At 37.0% G+C, this 22,413-nt stretch overlaps 3 protein-coding genes across 6 annotated transcripts; 1 reads left to right on the top strand and 2 right to left on the bottom strand.

Annotated features, from left to right (window-relative positions):
* Window positions 1–4,600: 4,600 nt before the first annotated feature.
* LOC140838839 (F-box protein CPR1-like) lies at window positions 4,601–8,006 on the bottom strand. Of its 4 annotated transcripts, XM_073205435.1 has the most exons (4): window positions 6,795–8,005; window positions 6,330–6,430; window positions 4,779–4,949; window positions 4,601–4,730 (listed from the first exon to the last, which is right to left on the bottom strand). In XM_073205435.1, the coding sequence occupies exons 1-2, from the start codon at window positions 7,892–7,894 to the stop codon at window positions 6,391–6,393; spliced, it is 1,140 nt and encodes a 379-aa protein (XP_073061536.1). In that variant the 5' UTR covers window positions 7,895–8,005; the 3' UTR covers window positions 4,601–4,730; window positions 4,779–4,949; window positions 6,330–6,390. The 4 variants fall into 4 exon arrangements, with proteins under 4 accessions (XP_073061536.1, XP_073061537.1, XP_073061535.1 ...); XM_073205436.1 differs by having other exon boundaries at window positions 4,601–4,949; window positions 6,339–6,430; window positions 6,795–8,006; XM_073205434.1 differs by having other exon boundaries at window positions 4,601–4,949.
* Window positions 8,007–11,166: 3,160 nt separating this feature from the next.
* Window positions 11,167–12,363, bottom strand: LOC140838976 (uncharacterized). Its single transcript, XM_073205604.1, has one exon. It carries the CDS (start codon window positions 12,361–12,363, stop codon window positions 11,167–11,169), a length of 1,197 nt encoding a protein of 398 aa, XP_073061705.1.
* An 8,785-nt stretch (window positions 12,364–21,148) lies between these two features.
* LOC140838977 (uncharacterized) lies at window positions 21,149–21,622 on the top strand. The gene has a single exon (XM_073205605.1). The coding sequence runs from the start codon at window positions 21,149–21,151 to the stop codon at window positions 21,620–21,622; it is 474 nt and encodes a 157-aa protein (XP_073061706.1).
* The last annotated feature ends 791 nt before the right edge of the window (window positions 21,623–22,413 follow it).

Below are 22,413 nucleotides of genomic sequence, written 5' to 3' on the forward strand. Positions count from 1 at the left end.
AAAAAGCTCAAACTGAAGCACCAGTTCAGCCAGAAAGTTCTGCTGAACAAGATATTCAAACTGATGAACAAGCAATTCCCTCAGAACAAGAAACTGCTGAACATGTAGAAGGTCAGTTGCTCACTGAATCAAAGGAGCAAGAACAATGTTCAGTTAATTCTCCACAGAAGGCCCCTATGTATGAACCATCCATCTCCATCATTAAGCCAGACAGTCCATTTCTTGATCAAAATCAACATTCATCATCTCAAATTCAAGAAAACATTCCAGCTCAGCCTATGACTGGAACAATGGAAACTAATCAAGCATTAGTTCTTTTTGAAAAAACATCGAAGCATTCAGAAACGCCCAGACAACGCCCTCCAATTCAATCCACAGAAATGGATGTTGTGCTCGAAGAAATCCAGAACATACAGTACAATATGCAGCAGATGCTCACTGAAATCAAGAAAATTCAGTTAGAACAACTGTCTCATACTGTCAAATTAGATTCTTGAACTGAATTTGACTCGGCAAAACTAAATGCTCTTCAAGCCAACATGGATTCTCTTAGCAGAACTGTGCGTGAAATAAAGAAGGGGCTAGCTAACTCACTCTTTACAACTCAGGATGTAATCAGTCAGAGAGTTGAGCGACTGGAAACCTCTGTCTCAAATAAAATAGAATTGCTGCAGACCTCCCTCACAACTGTTGCCACAAGTATCTCATCAGATGTAAAACTTCTTTCCATTGACGTTCGAAAGTTATCAGATAAAATGGAGTTGTTTGACAAAAAGGGGGAAGAACAGCAGCTGAAGAAGAATTAATGCAGCAGAAGAAGAATTAATCAGATTATTAGAATCAACTGATATTATATTCTCAGATTTTATGTTATCTACAATGAATCCAGTCATTTTATGATTCAGTTGCGTAATCTATTATCTACAAAGAGCTCAGTTATTCGATCTTAAACCACTTGGTTTTGTCAAACACCATAAAGGGAGAAATTGTTGGAAACTAGATTCTGGAGTTTGACAAAACATGAATCAATCGATTAACAAAATATGAATCAACTGATACGTGCAAGCAAATTCGGCAACTGAACTTATCAACTGAAATCAGCTGATACAATGATACAAAGTAAACTGATCAGTTGGAACTGATCAGTTAAAACATTCAGCCGAATGCCTTAAAGTTTCTCAACTGAAGATGTCTCGGGAAAGAACAAAGAAGACATAACAGATTACAAGAGCGCCGCACAACAACCAAGACTACTTAAAACAACGCATTCCAGACAAAGCAATCAAGACGCCGAATTACAATAAATGAAGCAAACAATATCGAAGGAATAATCAAGTGGAAACCAACGGATACAAAGATTCAAATTTATCTAAAGATTACCGTTGGAAAAGAAGAGTATAAATATGGCAGAAGAAAAATAAGAAACAACGATCACTCAATCTTAAACTTGCTGTTACTCTGTCAAAATCTTAGCTCACTCTCATTTGAATTATTCGTAGCAATCAAGGCTACAATCTGAGCTTATTAGCACTCTGTAAAAGTTGTTAGATTCAATTGTGCTAATATCGGTTACGCATTGAGAATATTGTGCAGAACTAAGAGTTTCAGTTTTTGGCAGTAGTAAGTCCAAACTGAAGTGGGTCTGTACAAGTGTTGTAATTGATCAAAGTCTTTTAGTGAATATCCTATCCTTGTGATAGAAGGGGTGACGTAGGAGTAATTAAATTCTCCGAACATCCAGAAACAACTCTTGTATATTTCTTTCAGTTTAGTATTCTATCTTTCAATTAGTTAATTTCCGCAACCACTCTAGTTTAACTGATTGTTATTGACCAACAAGATTCCAAGATTCAGTTTGGTGAAACTGAACTCAAATATTATTAAAGAACAATTTTAATTGTAAGTGTTTATTCAACCTTCCCCCCTTTCTAAACACTCTTGTTACGACAACCGATCCTATCAAAATGTTTAGAAATAAGGAGTTGCCGAAAGACAAAAAAACTATGATCTTCAAAAAATCAGACTTGAATAAGAAGAGAAAAAGAGATAAGATATAATTTTATACAAGGATTTAAGCTAAATTACCGATCCAGATCTGCTTGAGTACACTAGAACTCAACTATAAAAATTTTTGCGAAAAAGACTTGAAGTTGAACATCGAGATAATGACAAATTAACCTTATTTTGAAGATATCGGAGGATCGGGATCCGATTTTCCAAATTACTAAAATCTATTTTTATGTTTTGTGATTTTGTTGTTTGTTGATTTTGTTTGTGATATTTGTATTCCGTAATTTGTACTCTTTTTAACGCATTAGCAATTTAATTTGGTTTTTTTATTAAATTTTTATTTTTTTTAGTAATTTAATTTAAAATTAAAAATTTTATAATTAATATTTCAATTTTGTAAAATAAAATAATTTAATATTTATTTAAAATTAAAAAAAATAAAAAATTTATTATTTAATAAAAATATAAAATAAATAAATTTTAAAAAAATGAAAAAAAAATAACTAAAAAAGGAAAAATTAGTGTCGCAGCAGCTACATAAGTTGCTCCGATGTAATGTGAACTGTGGAGTTGAGACCATTGGAGATTGTCTTAGTCCATTGTTTTAGAAGACAAAAAATTGTGTGAAGCGGTCTCACAGGTTGTATTTTGAGACAGTTCTCTTATGTGGTTCATTCATGAAAAATTATAGTTTTTATGCTAAGAGTATTAATTTTTATTATGAATATCGGTAGGTTGATCCGTTTCACAGATAAAGATTCGTGAAACCATCTCACAATAAACCTCCTTGATTTAGAATTCGAAGATGTATGAGAATTGGCAGCTGTAGAACACTCGCATACACTTGATATCATATTAACATACTTTTATGAGAAAATAATGTTTTGGTCTAATAAGTTTGATTTTGCCGTATAAATTTTTTACTTTCGACTATTTTACTCAAATTGCTAACATGAACATGACATAAAACAATCGATGAATATTTGGAACAAAATAGTCGAATTTAAAGTTTATTTACCAAAACTAAATTTTGGAAATTTAATAGACCAAAACTTAAAATTGAACAAATTAATCGAAAAAAAAGCATTTTCTTACTTTTATTCATTTTAATTTAAGACGTAAAAGCTCATGAACACAAAATACATTTTACCTTCTTCAATGGTATAGTTCCAAGCCAGTTAAAAAGAGTATCCGCAATTAGTAACATAAAAAATACATATTTCCTAAGGATATGTTTGATGTGGGTGATAAAAGAGTGATTGATGAATAATCACTCCTCGTCACATGTTTGATATAAATATTGGTACTCTCAATTATCTTGTGGGCTATCACATGGTCTGTGTATTGCTCGCACTGTACATATTACATGAGAGATTAACTATCACATCTTGTCCAAGTGATTTTTTATACAACCCAAGGACAATAATATATAATTCTTATTTTACACTTTAATAACAAGTATGAAATAAATTTATAAATATGATTTAATAATATATATGATAAAAATTCGTTAATATTACCTCAATTTTATTTATTAATTTTCAATCATCGACAAATTTATTTAATTAATATTTTTTTAATTAATAATATTTAATCAAGTTTTAACTTTTATTCATGTAATATTTATTAATATATCCGATTATTAATTTTATTTCTATATTGAGATTTACATACCCGTTATTTATATGTTTATTAATAATAATAATAATAATAAATAAATAAATAATAATAATAATAATAATAATAATAATAATAATAAATGAGAAGATACAAATTAATATCAATAATAAAAAATTAACTAATGATAAAAATTTAATTAAATTAATAAGAAATTATTGAATAATAAAATTACTGATTAATTATAATTATAATTAATGATGAAACTATAATTAAATTATTGATTAAAATAATATATCATTAATTATAAAGAAAATAATTATTGTATAAAAAATAATTTTAGAAAATAAAGAAAATGAATTTTTATTATTAATATCTTGTATAATAAAAAAAGTTATTAATAAATAATAAGAAACAATTTTTTTTATAAATAATAACAGTTACGAGTCGGAAGAAGAATAACTAGTAAAATAAAAAATAAATTAGTAACAAAATAATAAGAAATAATCAACGTAAAATCAACAAATTCATTATAAGTAATAAGAAATAATTATATAATAAATATTAACAAGAAAAAAAATAATAATGAATGATATTTAATGAATAGGTAATAAAATAATATTAAAAATAATAAGAATTAATCAAATATTTTTTAAAATTATTTATTTGTTTATTATTATTATTATTATTATTTTATTTTCTATTATTTATTTATTTTTTGTTTATGTTTATTATATTTAGGTAAGGTGATATATACATATAGCGAAGATATTTTGGTCATTTCAAGATAATACACAAAATTAATCCATAATTTTAAAATCATACCAAACATCATATATTTTATCTCACTATATTATTTCTCATCATCTCTCATTTAGTTATCCTATCTTACACATCAAACATAGTCTAAAATGAACTGCAATCTCCAGTTAAATCAGCATATCTTTGTTCATCATATGCCAAACAAACAAAATGGTTTCATGATGTTGTCAAATAAAATCCCTGACCCAAACAAAGCTTAAATCTCTTCCCTTAAACCAAAAGTATAAAATTATAAACAAAGTAATTGATCCTATGATAAACGATTGCCAGTCGAACTTGCACTGCACATATTTTGGTAAAAAGAACAGTAAACGAGTTAAAAGTTTTACATGCAGATGTTAACCTAAATTGATTCCGTTGATCTCCTACTATCATGTCAACAACTCTGCACGGACAGCTAAGGCTTAGTCATCACGAACGTTGAATTTGACAGAAGTATCGAGTGAGCTTTACAAGTAATCTCCAACTTAAATCAAAATGGAAACAGACTTCCATCAATGCTGAAAAGTGATGCAGGAAACAGTAAGTTATTGAAGAAGATCTCCCGACGATTATATCAATGCCAAAGAAATAATGACGAAGGCCGTGGATATGTTGGAATACTTTTATTTAACCAAGTTTGCGAAATGAAGCAAGTTTCTCCTACACAACTTTAGTTGAGAAAAAAGGGAAGAATATTCTCGAACCAACCTTTAATAAATGCCGGAAAGAAAAAGCAAAGCATACCTTAGTTTCTCGGTTAGTTTTAATAAATATTCAAATAAGAGGTAATTAATGTTATGGCGCAGAAAATTTCTCTCCTTGTGAATAAACAATTTCTCCACTTCACATTGATGAGCGACAATTAATTAGATGAATTCAAGTTCAAACTTTGCAAGCAAATTGACAGTCAAAATAAAATATTTCAAGTAATGCATCGTCATAAACTTACTAAAATTTGTTAAGATTGAGACTTGAACATAACACAACTACAAAAACTGACTTGAGGGGAAGGATTGTCAATGTCCATACATACAACTCCCAATGACTTATTCAACCGACGTGAGACATTTCACACACCCATCACACACATGAATAAACAACTGGAAGATGAAGTTTATGTTATCGGGTTACTCATAGGACAGTCCAATACATAACCTTGGGTCTATGCACTGATACCACGTTAAACTTGAGACCTAAACCTGATTCAACCACAAACTAACTTACGGGGGTCCGGGGAGGGGGGGGGGGGATTGTGTCCAATAAATAACCTTGGGTCTATGCTCTGATATGTTAAACTTGAGACTTGAATCTAACTCAATCACGAAAACTAATTCAAGGGAGGAGACGGTATTATCAAGTTCATATATACAACTTTCATATACTTGAACCAGCAATATGGGACATTAACAAAAATATAACAAAAAATTAAGTCACTATCATATTCATAGCAGTCTTGCACAAACAATAGCAATTACTCAAATGTATGGAATAAATCCTTTATGTGGGACAGCTTGATGGAGATATTGGAATATTTGCTTTTACACCTCCCTTTTTCTTGTGTCGTCAAAAAACAAAACAAAAAAAACCCCTTCCCTTGTGCTTTGTAAAAAATGAAGGCAACCTACTTGACCCCATGAAAACTCTTCATTCAGACCAATGACTATCAACATCATTTCCCTCCTAGCACAGTAAAATGACTTCAGCATTTAAACTAAAACATGAGGGTGCTACTTTAAATCCCATACAATCAACGCTTGGTCCAGGGACAAGAAGTGACTATCTTTTCCCAACTTGAAAAATCCTCAAATTTCTAGTGTAATTTTTGTCAAATTATAATCTACAGAAAAAATGGCCACCGCTAGCAACAAATAACAGTTGGGAAAAAATGGTTATCATACCTGTTTTACCTCATCAAATTGTTGTGCTTTAAACATTTGTTTCTTGGAGTTCTGTTACCCGTTAAAGCGACAAATTGAATCCCACCGACAAGAAATCATCCCTTAGAATAATAGAAACCAGGAGTAAGTTTAAGATCCGGTTTGATAAAATCAAATCTAAGATAAAAATTGATCATTTGCACGTCATATTTTCTTGGATCAAGTTATTTTACAATGCATTGCAGTCCAAATATTATGGTGATGACCTGCACACATATAAACTAGTTCTTGATTAACTAGCTGATACGAAGTAAGCAAACGAGTCAACATGACAAGAGTACATTAAAAAGTCAATAATCTATCAATAGCTTGCAAGTATCTTGAAAAATATAATACTATTCACAGTTGACTTACTATAATACCAGTCCACGGCTGACAAAACTGATACAAAGGGACAAATAACAGTCACATTCTCAATTAATTCACCTTTTTTTCATCGTCGCTTTTCCCTTCTTCTCTCTATCCTGTTTCTTGACTTCATTAGGGGCTCCAACAGAAACAAGGCTCTCAACACAGTCTACAGCATAAAAAACAAATGGGATACCATCTACATGAACTTGTTCAACAGTTTTCTTTCTCAAATCATACCAAACAAGTCTTTTATCATCACAATTCAACAGAACCTTGTTCCCATCCCTCGAATAGACCAGCGGTTTCACTAACTCACGCGACCTAATTGTTAACAGCTTGCTCCAAGATTCCTCCACCCCATACTCCTTCATCACCCAAATAACCACCCGAGACCTGCTCGTACAAATCAAACCCAGATACCCTCCAACCACAGTCAAATTCAACTCGAAATTCCTGATCCTGTTACCCTTTGGCAGCTTCACCTCGTAATGCTTCTCAGTTTCAACAGAGAAGGCCAGGATTTGAACGGGATAAATGTTTTCATAAGTATACACCAGTGTGTGAAACGACCCATTCACATGCGCGCGCGAGTTCCCCCCTATGAGTGGTAGTGAATAAGGAAAATCCTCGATTTTTTTCCACGAATTGGATTTCAAGCTATAAATCTCGGTCCCTCTACGGATGGGAAAATGGGTACTTTGGTCCCTAAATTCCAAGACCTTCAAAACTTTATAATCATCCTTTTTTGAATCGTAGCCAAACCCATGCGAAACCATTACATAATAATCCGAACCAGGCGGGTACTCCAAAGAACTACCGGGTAAAACCCTGTAACTTCCCGAAAAGGGGTTCCACAAAACAGGGGGCTCGCTCATCACAAGAACCAAACCATTGCAGGAATTGGTGACACCATCGACGGTCTTGTAAGAAAAGGGGGGTTTAATCACGCGCGCCTTGTCAAGGGGCCCCAAATCAATGGAATAGATGTTAAGACCGCCGAGAATGAGATGATGGTTCGAGTTCGAAATTAAGGACCGACGCAAATGCGATTTGACAAATTTCTCGCTGTCAATCAGAAAACACCATGATTTCGCGACGGAGCGAAACCGCTTCAGAGATTTGACGGGGAGACGTCTGAGGATGTCCTCAATGAGATCAAGCGGGAGAATCGGCATAACTTTGGAGCTGCTGCTTTCTCACTGAGCTTTTAGGGTTCACAAATGGACGAAATTTTGTGCCGATGGTGATTATTAAGGGGATGGATGCATCGGAAACTTCTCTATTTCTTGCTTACGTAATAAATAACTAAAATAGATTTTTTTTTAACGTCAAAATTTATGAGAAATCTTCTCATTAATTTTACGGACTAATTCTGCTATTTTATTAAGATTTTATAGGATATAAAAACAGCTTTTTATGTCACTATGAATTTATCATTTTTTTTATTCACTCTCTCGATTAATGTTTCTATAGATAAATTAATTTAATTTTTCTTCCCTGGTTGGGAGTCATGTGGGAAAAACTCGAAATAGACAAGGTTTGTGTACTAATTTTTGAGTTCGGATAATTTTTTGAATTCTCGAAATAGTTCGGAACAGGTATGGAGATCCCGAACCTGTCTCCAAAAAAAATTTCAGATTCGAGAAATTCTATCCCATCCCATTTCATTTTTGAAGCGATGATGATAATTTGATCTCTACGAATTCGAAAAATCTTTGAACTCGAAAGAAACAAATATGATAGGGGTGATACAATTTTGAGATTAGAGACGAAAATATGGATGACAAACTTGTCAAATTTCCATTCCAACATCTGTTACATGTTTTTCTCACCTTTCCAACGTGTTAGTACTTATTATTTAAGTTAATTGTTTTATTAATTGTTTATCGGAGTCAAATTAGGTGGCGGCGGTAATTAATCTTCAAAACAATTCAAATTCAATTTTAATATCTCCATCTTATCTTACACAAGAAATTGATGATTCATAATTAGTGTTGTATCGACTATTCGAATTCGCTACCGAAAAATTAAATTAATTTATCTATAGAAACATTAATCGAGAGAATTGAGCCCAAGACTTCTACAGAGTATGCAAAAGTCTTGATTGAATACCTCTAGATTTTTAAAATCTACAAAAGTCATTAAAAGTCAATAAATTTCCCACGTTGAATACACCCCCTACTCTCTCTTTGTCGCTTCACATCACATATCTTCTCCCCTCTCATCTATTTCTATTAGTCTCTCAAATTTTCGAAGTGTATCTCTATATATATTTTCATCTTTCTTTTTCAAATTTTTCATTTTTTGGCTGATTGTTCATTTAATATTTTTTTATTTTAATAACACGGCGAAATTTTGAATTATAGAATTGAGTTTGTGATTTTTAATTTATGATTTATACAAATTAATGTAATATTTAATAATAATAAAAGATGATCAAAAAAATGTTGTTTAATTCTTAATAATTGAATAGTTTCGTAACAACAATCATTTTTTAAATTCATTTTCGTATTTTTAATTAATATGTAAGCTATGATATTTTTATACAAAATTATATTCACAAATTAATAAATAATATTATTTTGACATTTATATTATCAATTTAAAAATAAGATTACATGTTAATCAATTGATGTATTTTAAAAAATTTACAAACATGCATATAAACCCACATATATATATCCATGTAAGGATTAAACGATTTAACTTTTAAATAAGTAAATTTATTTATTAATATAAATATTAAAAATAATTTCAAATTGAATATGTTATATATGTCAATTAATTATTGGTTCAAAGAAATTAATAAAAAATCACATGTTATAGTTAAGTACAAAATTTATAAAATTCTATAAAAAAAATCTACAAAAGTCTATATAAATCTTGCAAAAAAGTCTACATAAATCCACATAAATCTGTTTATAAATCTGTGAGATTCCATAAAAGTCAATAAAAATTTATCAATTCCATAAAAGTCTATCATTTAAAAAAGTCATTAAAAGTCATCAAAACTCTGAATTGAATACACCCCACTTAGAAGTTTTAAAAATCCATTCAAATCTTTGGGGTGAATCAAATACAATTTTTTACAATTTGTAGTTGTACCTTAGGCTTTAATGTTTATATGTCAATGAATTCCATGGAGTTATTAAAAGTCCATGGAAAATTTGAATACATGTAGACTTTGATAGAGTTTATAAAAGTCAATATTGAATACCACTTGACTTTTTAAAACTCCATGAAAGTCTATTTTGAATACCACAAGACTTCTATAGAGTATGCAAAAGTCTTGATTGAATACCTCTAGATTTTTAAAATCTACAAAAGTCATTAAAAGTCAATAAATTTCTCACGTTGAATACACCCCCCTTATTGAGTGTGGTTTTTAAAAATGCAGTTTTAAACGAAATATACAAGCTCTCTTTAATGTTTGAATATGTTTTTGTCTCATCAATTTTTATCTGTGAGACGAGTCAACCATACTGATATTCACAATAAAAAATAATTCTCTTAGCATAAAAAGTAATACTTTTTCATATATGATCCAAATAAGAGATCTGTCTCACAAAATACGATATGTGAGACCGTCTCACACAAGTTTTTGCCTTAATGTTTTGGCATGATTGACTGAACAAAACACCTTTGATTATTTTTGTAAGACAAATAGAGGCAAAATCAAATTATATATTTTGAAATTTTTATTTTTTTATGTTTTTAATAAGATTTTCCATTAAAAAACAACATGTTTCTAGTGTTTTATTTTATGAAGATTGATAATCTTTTTAATTTTTTTTTTTTAAAATATAACGTATCAATCAAGATGAATTCTTGGCACCGAATCCCAAAATCAATGAGAAATTTTGGAGATTGTCTGCCCTCCGAAATCTTGACCTCCTTTGTGTGCATAATTTTGTATCGAGGAATGCCATATATTTATTGATGTCGAAATCCATAATATGATTATAGGAATCACAAATTTTCGTGAGACAGTCTTATAAGTTAATTTTTATTGAAAAAAATAATATTTTTTATGTAAAAATATTACTTATTATAGTAAACATAGACGTAATTGTTGAATTCTACAAAATCTCTCGTAAATCCCAAGGTTATTCACCCAATTAAAGGGTAAATATAATTTTTCTTATGGTACAAAAAATTCTAGCAATCCGGTAACCAAGCATAATGGCATAATTCCACTATAAATGCACAACCAAATTAACCATGCAAGCAAGGGCAGAACCACGTTTTCGGTCACTTGGGCTGTAGCCCGAGTGCTCATTTTTTTTAAAAAAATTTAGGCATTAATTTTGTTCCGATTAATATATTTTTTAATGAAATGAATTCATTAAAAGATGTAAAAAGTTTTACAGTACAAATACGCTGGGCATCCCCAGGAGATAACCACAATTCATAAAACCACAATAGTCATACAAACGCAATTCAAACTCTAATAATCAGTAACCAATAAAATCACAGAAGCTTCAGGTACACTTCGGTAGGTGTGAATCTTAATCTTGGTGAGGATAGCTTCAATGTTTATCTTCTCCTTTTCGAACAAGACCCTATTTATGAGATTCCAGACATGGTAAACTGTAGCTGAGAGTGCCGTAATTTTCATCTTTGTCAATGCTGAGTTTTCTTTGTAATTATTCCTGAATGCATTAAGAACTGTGTTGCGTGAACCCACAATCTTTCTCATGTCCAACCATCTTCGCACATTGTCCCATATAAGCTTTGAAATCCTGCATTTGAAGAATAAATGTGCTACGGACTCATCTTCTTCCATGCAGAGTTCGCACCTACGATCAGAGAGAAATGGCATTCTATCTCGAGTCATGAGCTTCGAGTGTGCAAACAACCAAAGCATAAAACGATGCTTAGGAAGAATGTAACTCTTAGCCAATATAGGTTTCCACGGCCATGATCCCTTAGAATGGACAAAATAATCATATGCTCTAGAAAGCCCTCCACTCGTACCAAACCAGCTGTGTAATCGAGCAATGGCAGCGCTTGTGGATCCATCGAATTTGATAATCTCATCTCTAATGCACAGAATATTTTTGATTAACGGCGAGTCATCCTGCTTCGAACACCAGTTCCACACATCTCCAAAACAACTATACACATAGTTCACCCATCTAATCCACAGACTATCTTTCTTTGAATGAATATTCCATAGAGTTTTAGCTAACAATGCATGGTTCCAAGCTTTCAAATATTTCAACCCCAAGCCCCCATCCACATGTGGTTTACAAAACATTGACCAAGCAATAGGTGGGTGATTCATTGGCCAAACAAATTTGCGACATATTGATTGTATCGAATGCAATACACAATTGGGAATGGGTAAAATGGATAGCCAGAAGCAATCAATTCCTTGAATAATAGATCTAATCAACTCAATTTTCCCAGCATATGATAAAGAGTTTCTAGGCCAAGAACTCACCTTCAAATTCACATTGTTCACGAGATCACTGTAATCCGCCGCACAAAGCTTCTTCGCTGCAATTGGAATCCCTAAATATCTGAATGGTAAAGCCCCAGTGGTAAAACCCGTGAAGTTCAATATATCCTGCTTGACATATTCATCAATGCTAGCCATGTAAATGTTCGATTTCGACGAGTTCATGCGAAGACCCGCCATGTTTCCAAAATTTTCAAGGCATTGCATAGTCATGAAAACACTTTGTCTATCCCCATACGAAAACAATAGTAAATCATCAGCATAAGCTAAATGAGTTATCCTCAAGTTGGCACATTTCGGGTGAAAAGTGTAGTTCGGTGATCGGGTCATTTTCTTCAGCATACGTGACAGTACTTCAATACATAATGTAAAAAGAAGAGGGGAAAGTGGGTCACCTTGGCGAAGACCACGCTGCCCTTGAAAGTGTCCATGTCGGATAATGATTTTCTTTTATCATGCCCCCTCGAGATGGAGTTCAGTTCTAATCTTTTCACGAAGAATTTGAAATAGAGCACTAGGAAGAGATTTTGTTAGTGCATCAGCAAGTTGATCGGTGGAGGAGACATGAGTAAATCAGAGAAGGCCACTTTGAACCTATTCACGGATAAAGTGATAATCAAATGCAACATGCTTCATCCGAAATTGGAACAAAGGTTCATTGCATCAACATTGTCACAGTAGATCACTGGTTGTTGTGGAAAAAGTGCACCAAGCTCAATTAGCAGAGAACATATCCATCTAACTCCGATAGAAGTAGTGGCGACTGATCTATATTCCGCTTCGGTATAAAGGAACATGCAACATTGCGCTGCTTCTTGTAGCTCCAAGAAATTGGATTGCGACCAAGGTAAACAATGAATGGACCAGTAGAGGTAAAGTCATCTTTGTTGCCCACCTTAGAGAATGCATGAAGTGTGAGATGAGAATGAGGATGAAGGACAATGCCATGATTTGGAGTACCACTAAAACAACAAAGTAACCTCTTATTGGCACACCAATGCACGGTGGTTGGCTGGTGCATAAACTAAGATAACTTGTTGACCGAGAAAGAGATATCAGAGCGAGTAAGAAACAATTGTACTGAAGACTTCCTACCACGGTGCAATAATTTGAAGGATCGCAGACATGCGTTCCAACAATAGCCCCAGTTATATCAGTCTTGGACAAGATATCTTGAATTTATTGGCGTTGTGATGAGAAAAGTCCATTTTTGTGAGAGGGCACTTCGACTCCGAGAAAATATTGTAAGGCGCCAATATCCTTGATTGAGAAACGATGGGATAGAGAGAGGTGATGAAGTCTAGATTGGCTAAGTCATTGTCGCCGGTAACAATGATATTGTCTACATAAACCAAAAGATATATGGTGCAACTGCCACTGTTGTAGATAAAAAAGAGAGGTGTTTGTCAAAGAGTTGCAAAAACCAATAGAGACAGGTACTATTGTAACTCATGATACCAAGCATGAGGGACCTATTTGACACCATAAATGGCCTTTCGAAGTTTGCCAACAACGTGAAGGGAATCCCGATCAACAAAACCGGGTGGTTGAGTCATATAGACATTCTCAGATAGAGTACCCTACAAAAATGCATTATTAACATCAAGCTATCGAAATGACCACCCTTTGCTTGTTGGAAGACTGGGAATGAGGCATACAAAGGTGGGCTTGACAACATGACTAAAGATGTCATTATAGTCAACACCAAGGCGTTGATGAAAACCTTTTGCAACTAAACGCGCTTTGTATCTCTCAACAGATTCATCAGATACACATTTAGTTCAAAACACCCACTTACAACTGACAAGATTATACAAAGGTTCCGATGGTACAAGTTTCCATGTCCCATTATGAAACAGGCATCATACTCAGTAGACATGGCTTGATGCTACTTAGGATCTTTGAGGGCTTGGGTCATCGTGGTGTATTCAAGGACTGATTTGGTGGATAGCTGAGCGGTGAGGTAGAGATTGGTATTTGGTTTAAAAACGTTATTTTTGGAATGGGTGATAATGACATGAGGTGTGGTTGGGGTATTAGAAATAGTGTGGGTAGCAATCGCTAATGTTATGGTACCATAGTGTTTGGTTCAATGGTGGGATTGGAGGTGCCAATTGTGATTGAAGAAGAGGTCGAGGATTCAATGGTCATTGCTATTGTTCGAGTGTAAGTGTCCTGGAGAAAGGATACAGATGGACACCAAATAGATATGGTTTGAGAGTATGAACGTTCGTGAGTTAAGTAAAGAGACTGAAAGGGAAATATGGTCTCAAAAAATTTGATATGTCATGATGTGTAAATGCGGCCAGATGATGGTTCAAGACACAAATATGCACTTTGTGTGGTGGAGTATCCAACAAAGACACAAGGTAAGGCGAGAGGCTATCTTGCGGGGAGTATAGAGTCGAAGCCATGGGTAGCAAAGACACCCAAAGCTCTGAAGTTTACTCTGATTAGGGGATTGACCAAAGAATTTGACGTATGAAGATACTAGTTGAAGAGTTGGAGTGGGGCGACAATTGATGAGGTAAATGGCAATTTGGAAGGCATATGACAGATAAGTTAATGGCATCGAGGCATGCGAAATTGGAGAAATTTTAGTTTCAACAATATGACGATGTCGATGTTCAGAATAACTGTTGTGCTCAGGTGTATGTGGTGGGGTCATAAAGTGAAATGCCATGAAGTGATAAAAAAGATGCAGGAGCTTGATACTCACCTTCATTGTCAGAATATAAGGCAACAATTTGTGTTTTGAAATAAATTTCAACAAAAGCTTTGAATAGAACAAAAATATCAGGAACATTGGAGTTTTGTTTGAGTGGATAAAACCATATATATTTTGTTAAATGATCGAATAAAATAACATATTATTTAAATCCATCAATTGAGTGGATATGATAGGTCCAAACATCATAAAATAGACGTTCAAGTGTGAGTGTCAGACAAAAGATGAAACAAGAAAGGGTTATTTGTGACTTTTGTTGCATTGACAAAAGTGAAAATTAAAATTAAATGACTCGGTTATGATATTAAAACTAGACACATTATTCTTATAAATAGATAAAGGATTGATGTTATATTCTATGATGCCAGACTGTAGGGGAAGACTTGGTACTGGAGAATGCAATTATAGGGAGAGCCATGCCATCGCTGATCATAATGTCGTCAGGCCCATCATAAGGAGTATGAATATGGAGATTTTCTAAATTCGAGGTGACATGATGAGAAGCCTCACTATCAAGAAGCCAATTAGATGGCGTGGTGTGAGTTGCTGCTGAATGGCCTTGAGGTTGCCAAGGAGCCATGGTTCGCAATCGCGGTCGCGGAGACCGTTACGGAAGTCACCGTTCTATTTCTCATAACATTTTATGAAACGGTCAAGGAGCGTATGGTTTCAATTGTGGAGGAGCACGATGAATCGATGGTGGTTGAGCAGTTGGATAAGATTTCTTGATGATACCTCGGGAAATGACCCGGGCCATGAGTATTGCCCGGGTCAGGGAGATGAATGACAATTTGAGTAAAAATTTGGATCTCCAACCGCCCGGGACATGGTGAGTATGACTTGACAGGGAGAATGTATAGAGGGGCCAGTTAAAAGGCCGAGCCATTAAAGCACCCGGACTTAGACTACTCGGACCATTGGAGCACCCGGGATATATTCTCTACGGGACGTTGAACGCCCGAGCCCTCATAAGAAATCCCGAGAAGAATTTTACCCGGGCCACTTCGATATGTGTGCTGCATTTAATAAACGCCGACAAAGTAAGGCACGCGGCCGACCTATCTCTGACACTAGTGCAAGTGGCTGATAAAATCAGTGAGACTGGATGTAATTGATACGAGATTTGACATGTCAGAACAATATTGTATAATCAGCCGCCCTACTATAATTAATGCTCAACACAAAGAATGAAGTCATCATTACATCTCCTACTATAAATACCAGGTTTATTCTTTGCATTTACTCTCTATTCACAAATTGAATGCTCTCATTTATTGTGCATTTACTACTCTTCTTCCACACCAATCTCACAACCATCACTTGGTTACATTGGTTTCTTGTTTGAGCTCTTCACTGACTTAAACATCGGAGTGGTCACGCTGGACACCCCTCCGGCGTCCATTCACGTGGTTATTTTCTTGTTCGCAGGTCTCTCCAATCGCTCAGGGGAGGAAAGAAGTTCAGTCCAGATGTTTAACTCATATTTCCTTCAAAATATTGATAGCAAACCCGGTAGAGTGCCTGACTCGACTCACCCTTTTCACCCGGGTTGCATCATTGGCGCCGTCTGTGGGAAATTTGAGTTTCAAGGCGTTGATATAACTCCTACCAGAAGAGAAAATCAAGAAACTTCCCGGATCCAGGAAGAGAACAACACTCGTCTTTCTGGTGCAGGTGGCCCGCACCTAATGGTCCCCAGCCCACCATCCATTTAACTCCCGAGGAGTTGACCAAAATTGTAGCTGATGCTGTTAAGACAGCCATGGCAAAGAAGACCACTACTCATCATTCCAGTCACCTCGAGCAGTAACGTGAGCAGCCGCAAGAGGAAGAGATAAGGGAGGAAGAGAGGGAGTCAAGTGAAGGTTCTAAATCTCTTACTGTGACAGAGGAGTTAGAGGAATTGAGGAAGAAGGTGAGAGTGTTGGAATGGCAAGTTGGTTCTAAGAGCAATGCTCAAGTTAAGGGATGCCCATTTTCTGATGCAATTGTCCGGGAACCACTCCCCAGGCATTTCAACTCAGCCAAAATCAAAGACTATGTCGAGGAGCATCTTGCTCGCTTTGAAAATATGGCCATGTTGCATTGCTATGGAGACCAGATCAAGTGTAAAGTGTTTTTAACTACCCTGGTCGACTCTGCACAAATATGGTTCGAAGGGCTGGCACTGCAGAGCATTCATTATTTTGAGGACTTTCAGAAGGTATTCTTTAATCAATTCAGCAGCAGCAAGAAATACAAAAAAAAACTGCCTTCAGCCTTTTTGAAGTAAGGCAGGGCCAAGACGAAACTCTGAGAGCTTACATCAAGCGATTTAATCGAGTAGCTCTGGAGGTTCTCGCATGCGCTCCAGAGACGAAAGTCACAGCTTTTATGCAAGGATTATGGGAAGGAGATTTTTTCCGATCTCTGACCAAGAAATTGCCAGGTAACTTCGAAGATCTCTTGTCCCGAGTAGAGAAATATATCAATATTGGAGAGTCGTAGAACCAAAAAAGAGAAGCCTTGAAAAGAGCCAGAGGAGACCGAGTTGTGAAGCCCGAGGGGAGAGCTCACAAGAAAAATGGTCCAGCACATTTCTCTCATGTACCCTTGAGAATTTCCCTGGATCGTGAAATTCAGGAATGCACTTCGGACGTAGCCCCGCCTCCAAGTCCGATGGCGCGGGCACTAAGACAAGAAAATAGAGGGTTCTGCACCCTTTACAAAGAATGTTCTCACAATACCAATGACTGCCGAACACTAAGGAAGGAGTCTAGTAGACGTCCTATGCCAGCATCTAATACCCCTGAGATAGGTCTAGACAACCACCCTGGTTGTCTCGACGTATCGGGCCTAATACTCCCCGCAAATCGGAAGATATCTCGAGTGGAAGTAGGAGGGAAGTTCTCGGGAAGAAATGAGTAGACAAACAGAGAGGAAGGACCCTTCCCCGACCCGAGGAGTAATAAAAATGATTTCGAAAGGGTCCACATATGGCGATTCCAACCGGGCTCGGAAGGCAAGAAGCAAAAATGAGTGCTTGGAGGTTGATGGGAGTGGGAGAAACGAGCCAGTTATCAGCTTTGGCCCAGAAGACCTCAGGGGAGTCAGTCTACCCCACAATGACGCTCTTGTTATCCAAGCTCGATTGGCTAATTATGATGTATTAAGAGTATTTGTTGGCAATGACAGCTCTGTCAATGTCATCTTTAAAGAGACACTGGTCCAATAGATTTGCACGAGTATCAGTTAGAAGCGGTTGAGACTGCGCTGTTTGGTTTTGCTGGACATGCCGTGTACCTTGAGGGGGAAATCGCCTTGCCATTAACATTGGGAACCAGGGACTTGAGGAAGACCGTGATGACAGTCTTTACAGTGGTGGATGCCCCGTCATCATACAACATCATCTTGGGGAGGCCAGCTATGAATGAGATGAGAGCTGTGGCCTCCACTTATCACCAAAAAATTAAATTTCCAGTACAAGGACGGGTCGGGGAGGTCAAGGGAGACCGACCTTCCTCTCGGAGGTGCTATGGGGAGACTATACGGGTGGATCAGAAGAAGGCGAGAAGGGATGAGAAGGGGAAGAAGGAGAGTCCATATGAGGAGGCCAGAGAAAGGGAAGTACATTTTGTTACCGAGGAAGAACAAGAGGAAGTGGAGATTGAGCCCGAGAAACACATCCGGGTGGCCCGAGATGTCAACGCGTCCACCCGGGTAAATATCTTGAATTGTTTAAAAACTAACATTAGTGTTTTCGCTTGGTCTCAACAGGAACTGGCCGGGATTTCACCAACGGTGGCCGAGCACAAATTGAATATCATCCCGGGATCCCGGCCCATGAAACAAACGAAGAGGCATTTTGACCCGGAAAAAGACAAATTTATCGATGAGCAAGTGGGAGAGCTCTTGTTGGCCGGCCACATCCGGGAAGTCCAGTTCCCTACCTGGCTCTCAAATGTGGTCCTTGTTCCTAAAGCTACTGGAAAATGGAGAATGTGAGTAGATTTCAGGGACCTGAATAAAGCCTGCCCCGAACACTATTATCCACTCCCTCGGATTGATCAGCTGGTGGATTCAACCTCCGGATGCGAGTTATTGAGCTGTCTAGATGCTTATCAGGGGCACCACCAAATCTCCTTGGCTCTTGAAGATCAAGATAAAGCCAGCTTTATCACTTCCAGGGGCACCTACTGCTATGTTGTTATGCCCTTCGGATTGAAGAATGCTACGGCCACGTACCAACGCTTGATGAATCATGTCTTCCAAAAGCAGATAGGCCGGAACATTGAGGTGTATGTGGACGATATTCTGATCAAAACCCGGGAAGTCTCTTGCTTCATTAATGATTTGGTTGAGACTTTCACCACCTTAAAACAATATGGAATAAAGCTCAACCCGGCTAAGTGTGTATTTGGGGTAAGAAATGGGAAATTTTTGGGGTTCTTGGTGACTGATATAGGAATCGAAGTCAACCCCCAAAAAATCAAAGCAATAATGGACATGTCTTCCCCTCAATCTATCCGGGATGTGCAAAAATTAACCAGGATAATTTTAGGCCGTAGATAGACGAACAAACCATTTCTTCCAACGCGAGCCCCATTCGTTCCGCTCGTTCATTTCCCGATCTGCTCATCGGAGTTATACATTTTTCCAAGTTCTAAGAAAAGCGCAGAAATTTGGCTGGGATGACAAATGTGAGCAAGCTTTTCAAGACTTGAAGAAGCATTTGGCCGAGTTGCCTGTATTGGTAAAACCAGAGCCCGAGAAAAAATTGTGAATCTATTTATCTACTACTGAGTACCCTGCGAGTTCTGTGCTTGTCAAAGAAGAAGGGGCCGACCAGAAGCCAGTATATTATGTCAGTCATGCTCTTCGATGAGCAGAATTGAAATACAGTGAAGTAGAAAAAATAGCCCTGGCCCTCGTGATGACTGCCCGGAAGCTGAGACCTTATTTTCTCTCACATCCAATCGTAGTACTCACCAATTCTCCAATCGGGAGGATCATGACACACGCAGAAGTCTCGGGAAGAATGGTTAAGTGGACTATAGAGCTCGGGGATTATGATATTGAATACAAACCTCGGGTTGCTATTAAAGCCCAGGCATTAACAAACTTCCTAATACAGATGATTCAACCGGGAGGAGAAGAGGTATGGATAGTTTTTGTTGATGGCGCATCGAATTTATCAGGATGTGGAGTTGGAGTGGTTCTGATTGTCCCATCAGGAGAGAGGATCAAGCTGGATTTAAGAATCGACTCCAGAGTCACTAATAATGAGCATAGTATGAAGCCGTTTTGGCAGGGTTGTAGGCTGCCCGAGAAGTAGGTGCTTCCCGGGTCATTATTTATTCTGACTCTCAATTGGTCACCCAACAAATCAAGGGAACATATGAGGCCAAGAACGAAAAAATGCTCAAATATTTGGGACTCACCACAGCCCAGGCTACCCCTTTTACCGACTGGAGCATTGAACAGATCCCCCGAGAAGAAAATGAAGAAGCTGACACCTTAGCTAAATTGGCTGACTCTATGTCGGATATGAGCACCCAGGAAGTCCTTTGTTTCACCCGGTTGGTGCTTTCTGTTGACGAAGAAATACCCCCGATTCAGAGAAGCTCATGGCTAACTCCTCTCGTTGAATATATAGTCCATGATAAGCTCACAGAAGATAAAGCTCAAGCTTTGAAAATCAAAAAACAAGAATTCAGGTTCGTATTTTTAAATGATGTTTTATACAAGCGATCATATCAGGGTCCTTTGCTCAAGTGCTTATCAGAGAATGAGGTAGAGTATGTCCTCAAAGAAATACACGAGGGGTGCTGTGGTGAACACCTTGGTGGGAATGCCCTGTCTCGGAAAGCTATATTGGCTGGATTTTGGTTGCCCCAAATGAATCAAGATGCTGTCCGAATTGTTAAAAAATGCAAGGGTTGCCAACACCATTCTAATTTTCATCATCGCCCAGCTGCTGATATGCAACCTGTCTCAGCATCGTGTCTTTTTTATCAATGAGGGTTGGATATCTTGGGACCCTTCCCCATAGCCTGGGCACAGAAAAAATTCCTTCTTGTGGCTGTGGATTATTTCTCTAAGTGGGTAGAGGCCGAGCCATTAGCCAAAATTACTGAGGAAGAGGTCATGAAATTTCTCTGAAAAAATATTGTTTGCAGATATGGCATTCCAAGAAAATTGATTTAAGATAATGGGAGGCAATTCTAGAGAAAGAAAATTATATCGTGGTGTCAAGAAATGAAGATCGTTCAATCCTGCACCTCAGTGGCCTACCCCCAAACCAATGGCCAAACGGAAGTGATCAATAAAATCATTGTGCAAGCATTAAAGGCTCGGCTTCATGGGAAAGTTAAAAATTGGGTGGAGGAACTACCGAGTGTATTATGGGCATATCGAACTACACCACGAACATCCACTCGGGAAACTCCATACAGCCTAGTCTATGGTTCAGAAGCAGTCCTAACTGTGGAGATTGGGCAATCTTCTACTCGGATAGAATCTTATCCAAGCAACAATGATCAATCCCGGGCCATTGAACTTGATCTAGTTGAAGAAAGAAGAGATCGGGCAGCCATTCGAATGGAAGCTTATCGCAGCCGGGTAATGAAATCCTATAACAAGCATGTTCGATCACGAGATTTTCAGGTTGGGGACCTAGTCATAGAAAAGGTCAAACCAGTGGGTGATGTGGAGAAATTAGAAGCACGGTAGAAGGACCCTTCAAAATAATTCAGAGAGTCAGCTCGGGGCAGCTTACTATCTGGAAGACTCTCAGGGACATGCTCTTAAAAGACCTTGGAATGCATTTCATTTGAAGAAATACTATGTTTAAAGCTTTTTGTATCTACTGTTTCTACATCAGATAAAGAAATTGTTCAAAGAAGTGTCTACAAAGTCCAGGGACCCGTACCCTGGCCCAGGGACCCGTACCCCGGTTATCTCTTGAGTCCAGGAACCCGTACCCTGGCCCGGAGACCTGCACCCCGGTGATATACTAAGTCCAGGGACCCGTACCCTGGCCCGAGGACCCGCACCCCGGTTATCTCTTAAATCCAAGAACCCGTACCTGGCCCGAGTACCCGCACCCTGGTTATCTACTAAGTCCAGGGACCCGTACCTTGGCTCGGGGACCCGCACCCCAGTTATCTCTTAAATCCAACAACCCGAACCCTGTCCCGGGGACCCGCACCCCGATGATCTCTTAAGTTCGGAGACCCGCACCTCGGTGATCTACTAAGTCCAGGGACCCGCACCCTGGCCCGGGGACCCCCACCCCGGTTACCTCCTAAAGTCTAGGGACACGTACCCTGGTCCGGGGATCCGCACCCTGAGTATTTGTCAAGATCGACTATCTATGGGACCTAAGGGCTTATGCCCCGCTTATTATTAATATAATTGAAGAGCATTGGTTAAAGTCATCCATGACACTTAGAAATACTTTGACAGTTACCAAATGCAAAAAGATTAAAAGCAGAAAATATTTTCATTGAAAAAAGAAAGAC

This window comes from Primulina eburnea, chromosome 8 (assembly GCF_022965805.1).
Source record: "Primulina eburnea isolate SZY01 chromosome 8, ASM2296580v1, whole genome shotgun sequence".
Taxonomy (NCBI): Eukaryota; Viridiplantae; Streptophyta; class Magnoliopsida; order Lamiales; family Gesneriaceae; genus Primulina; species Primulina eburnea.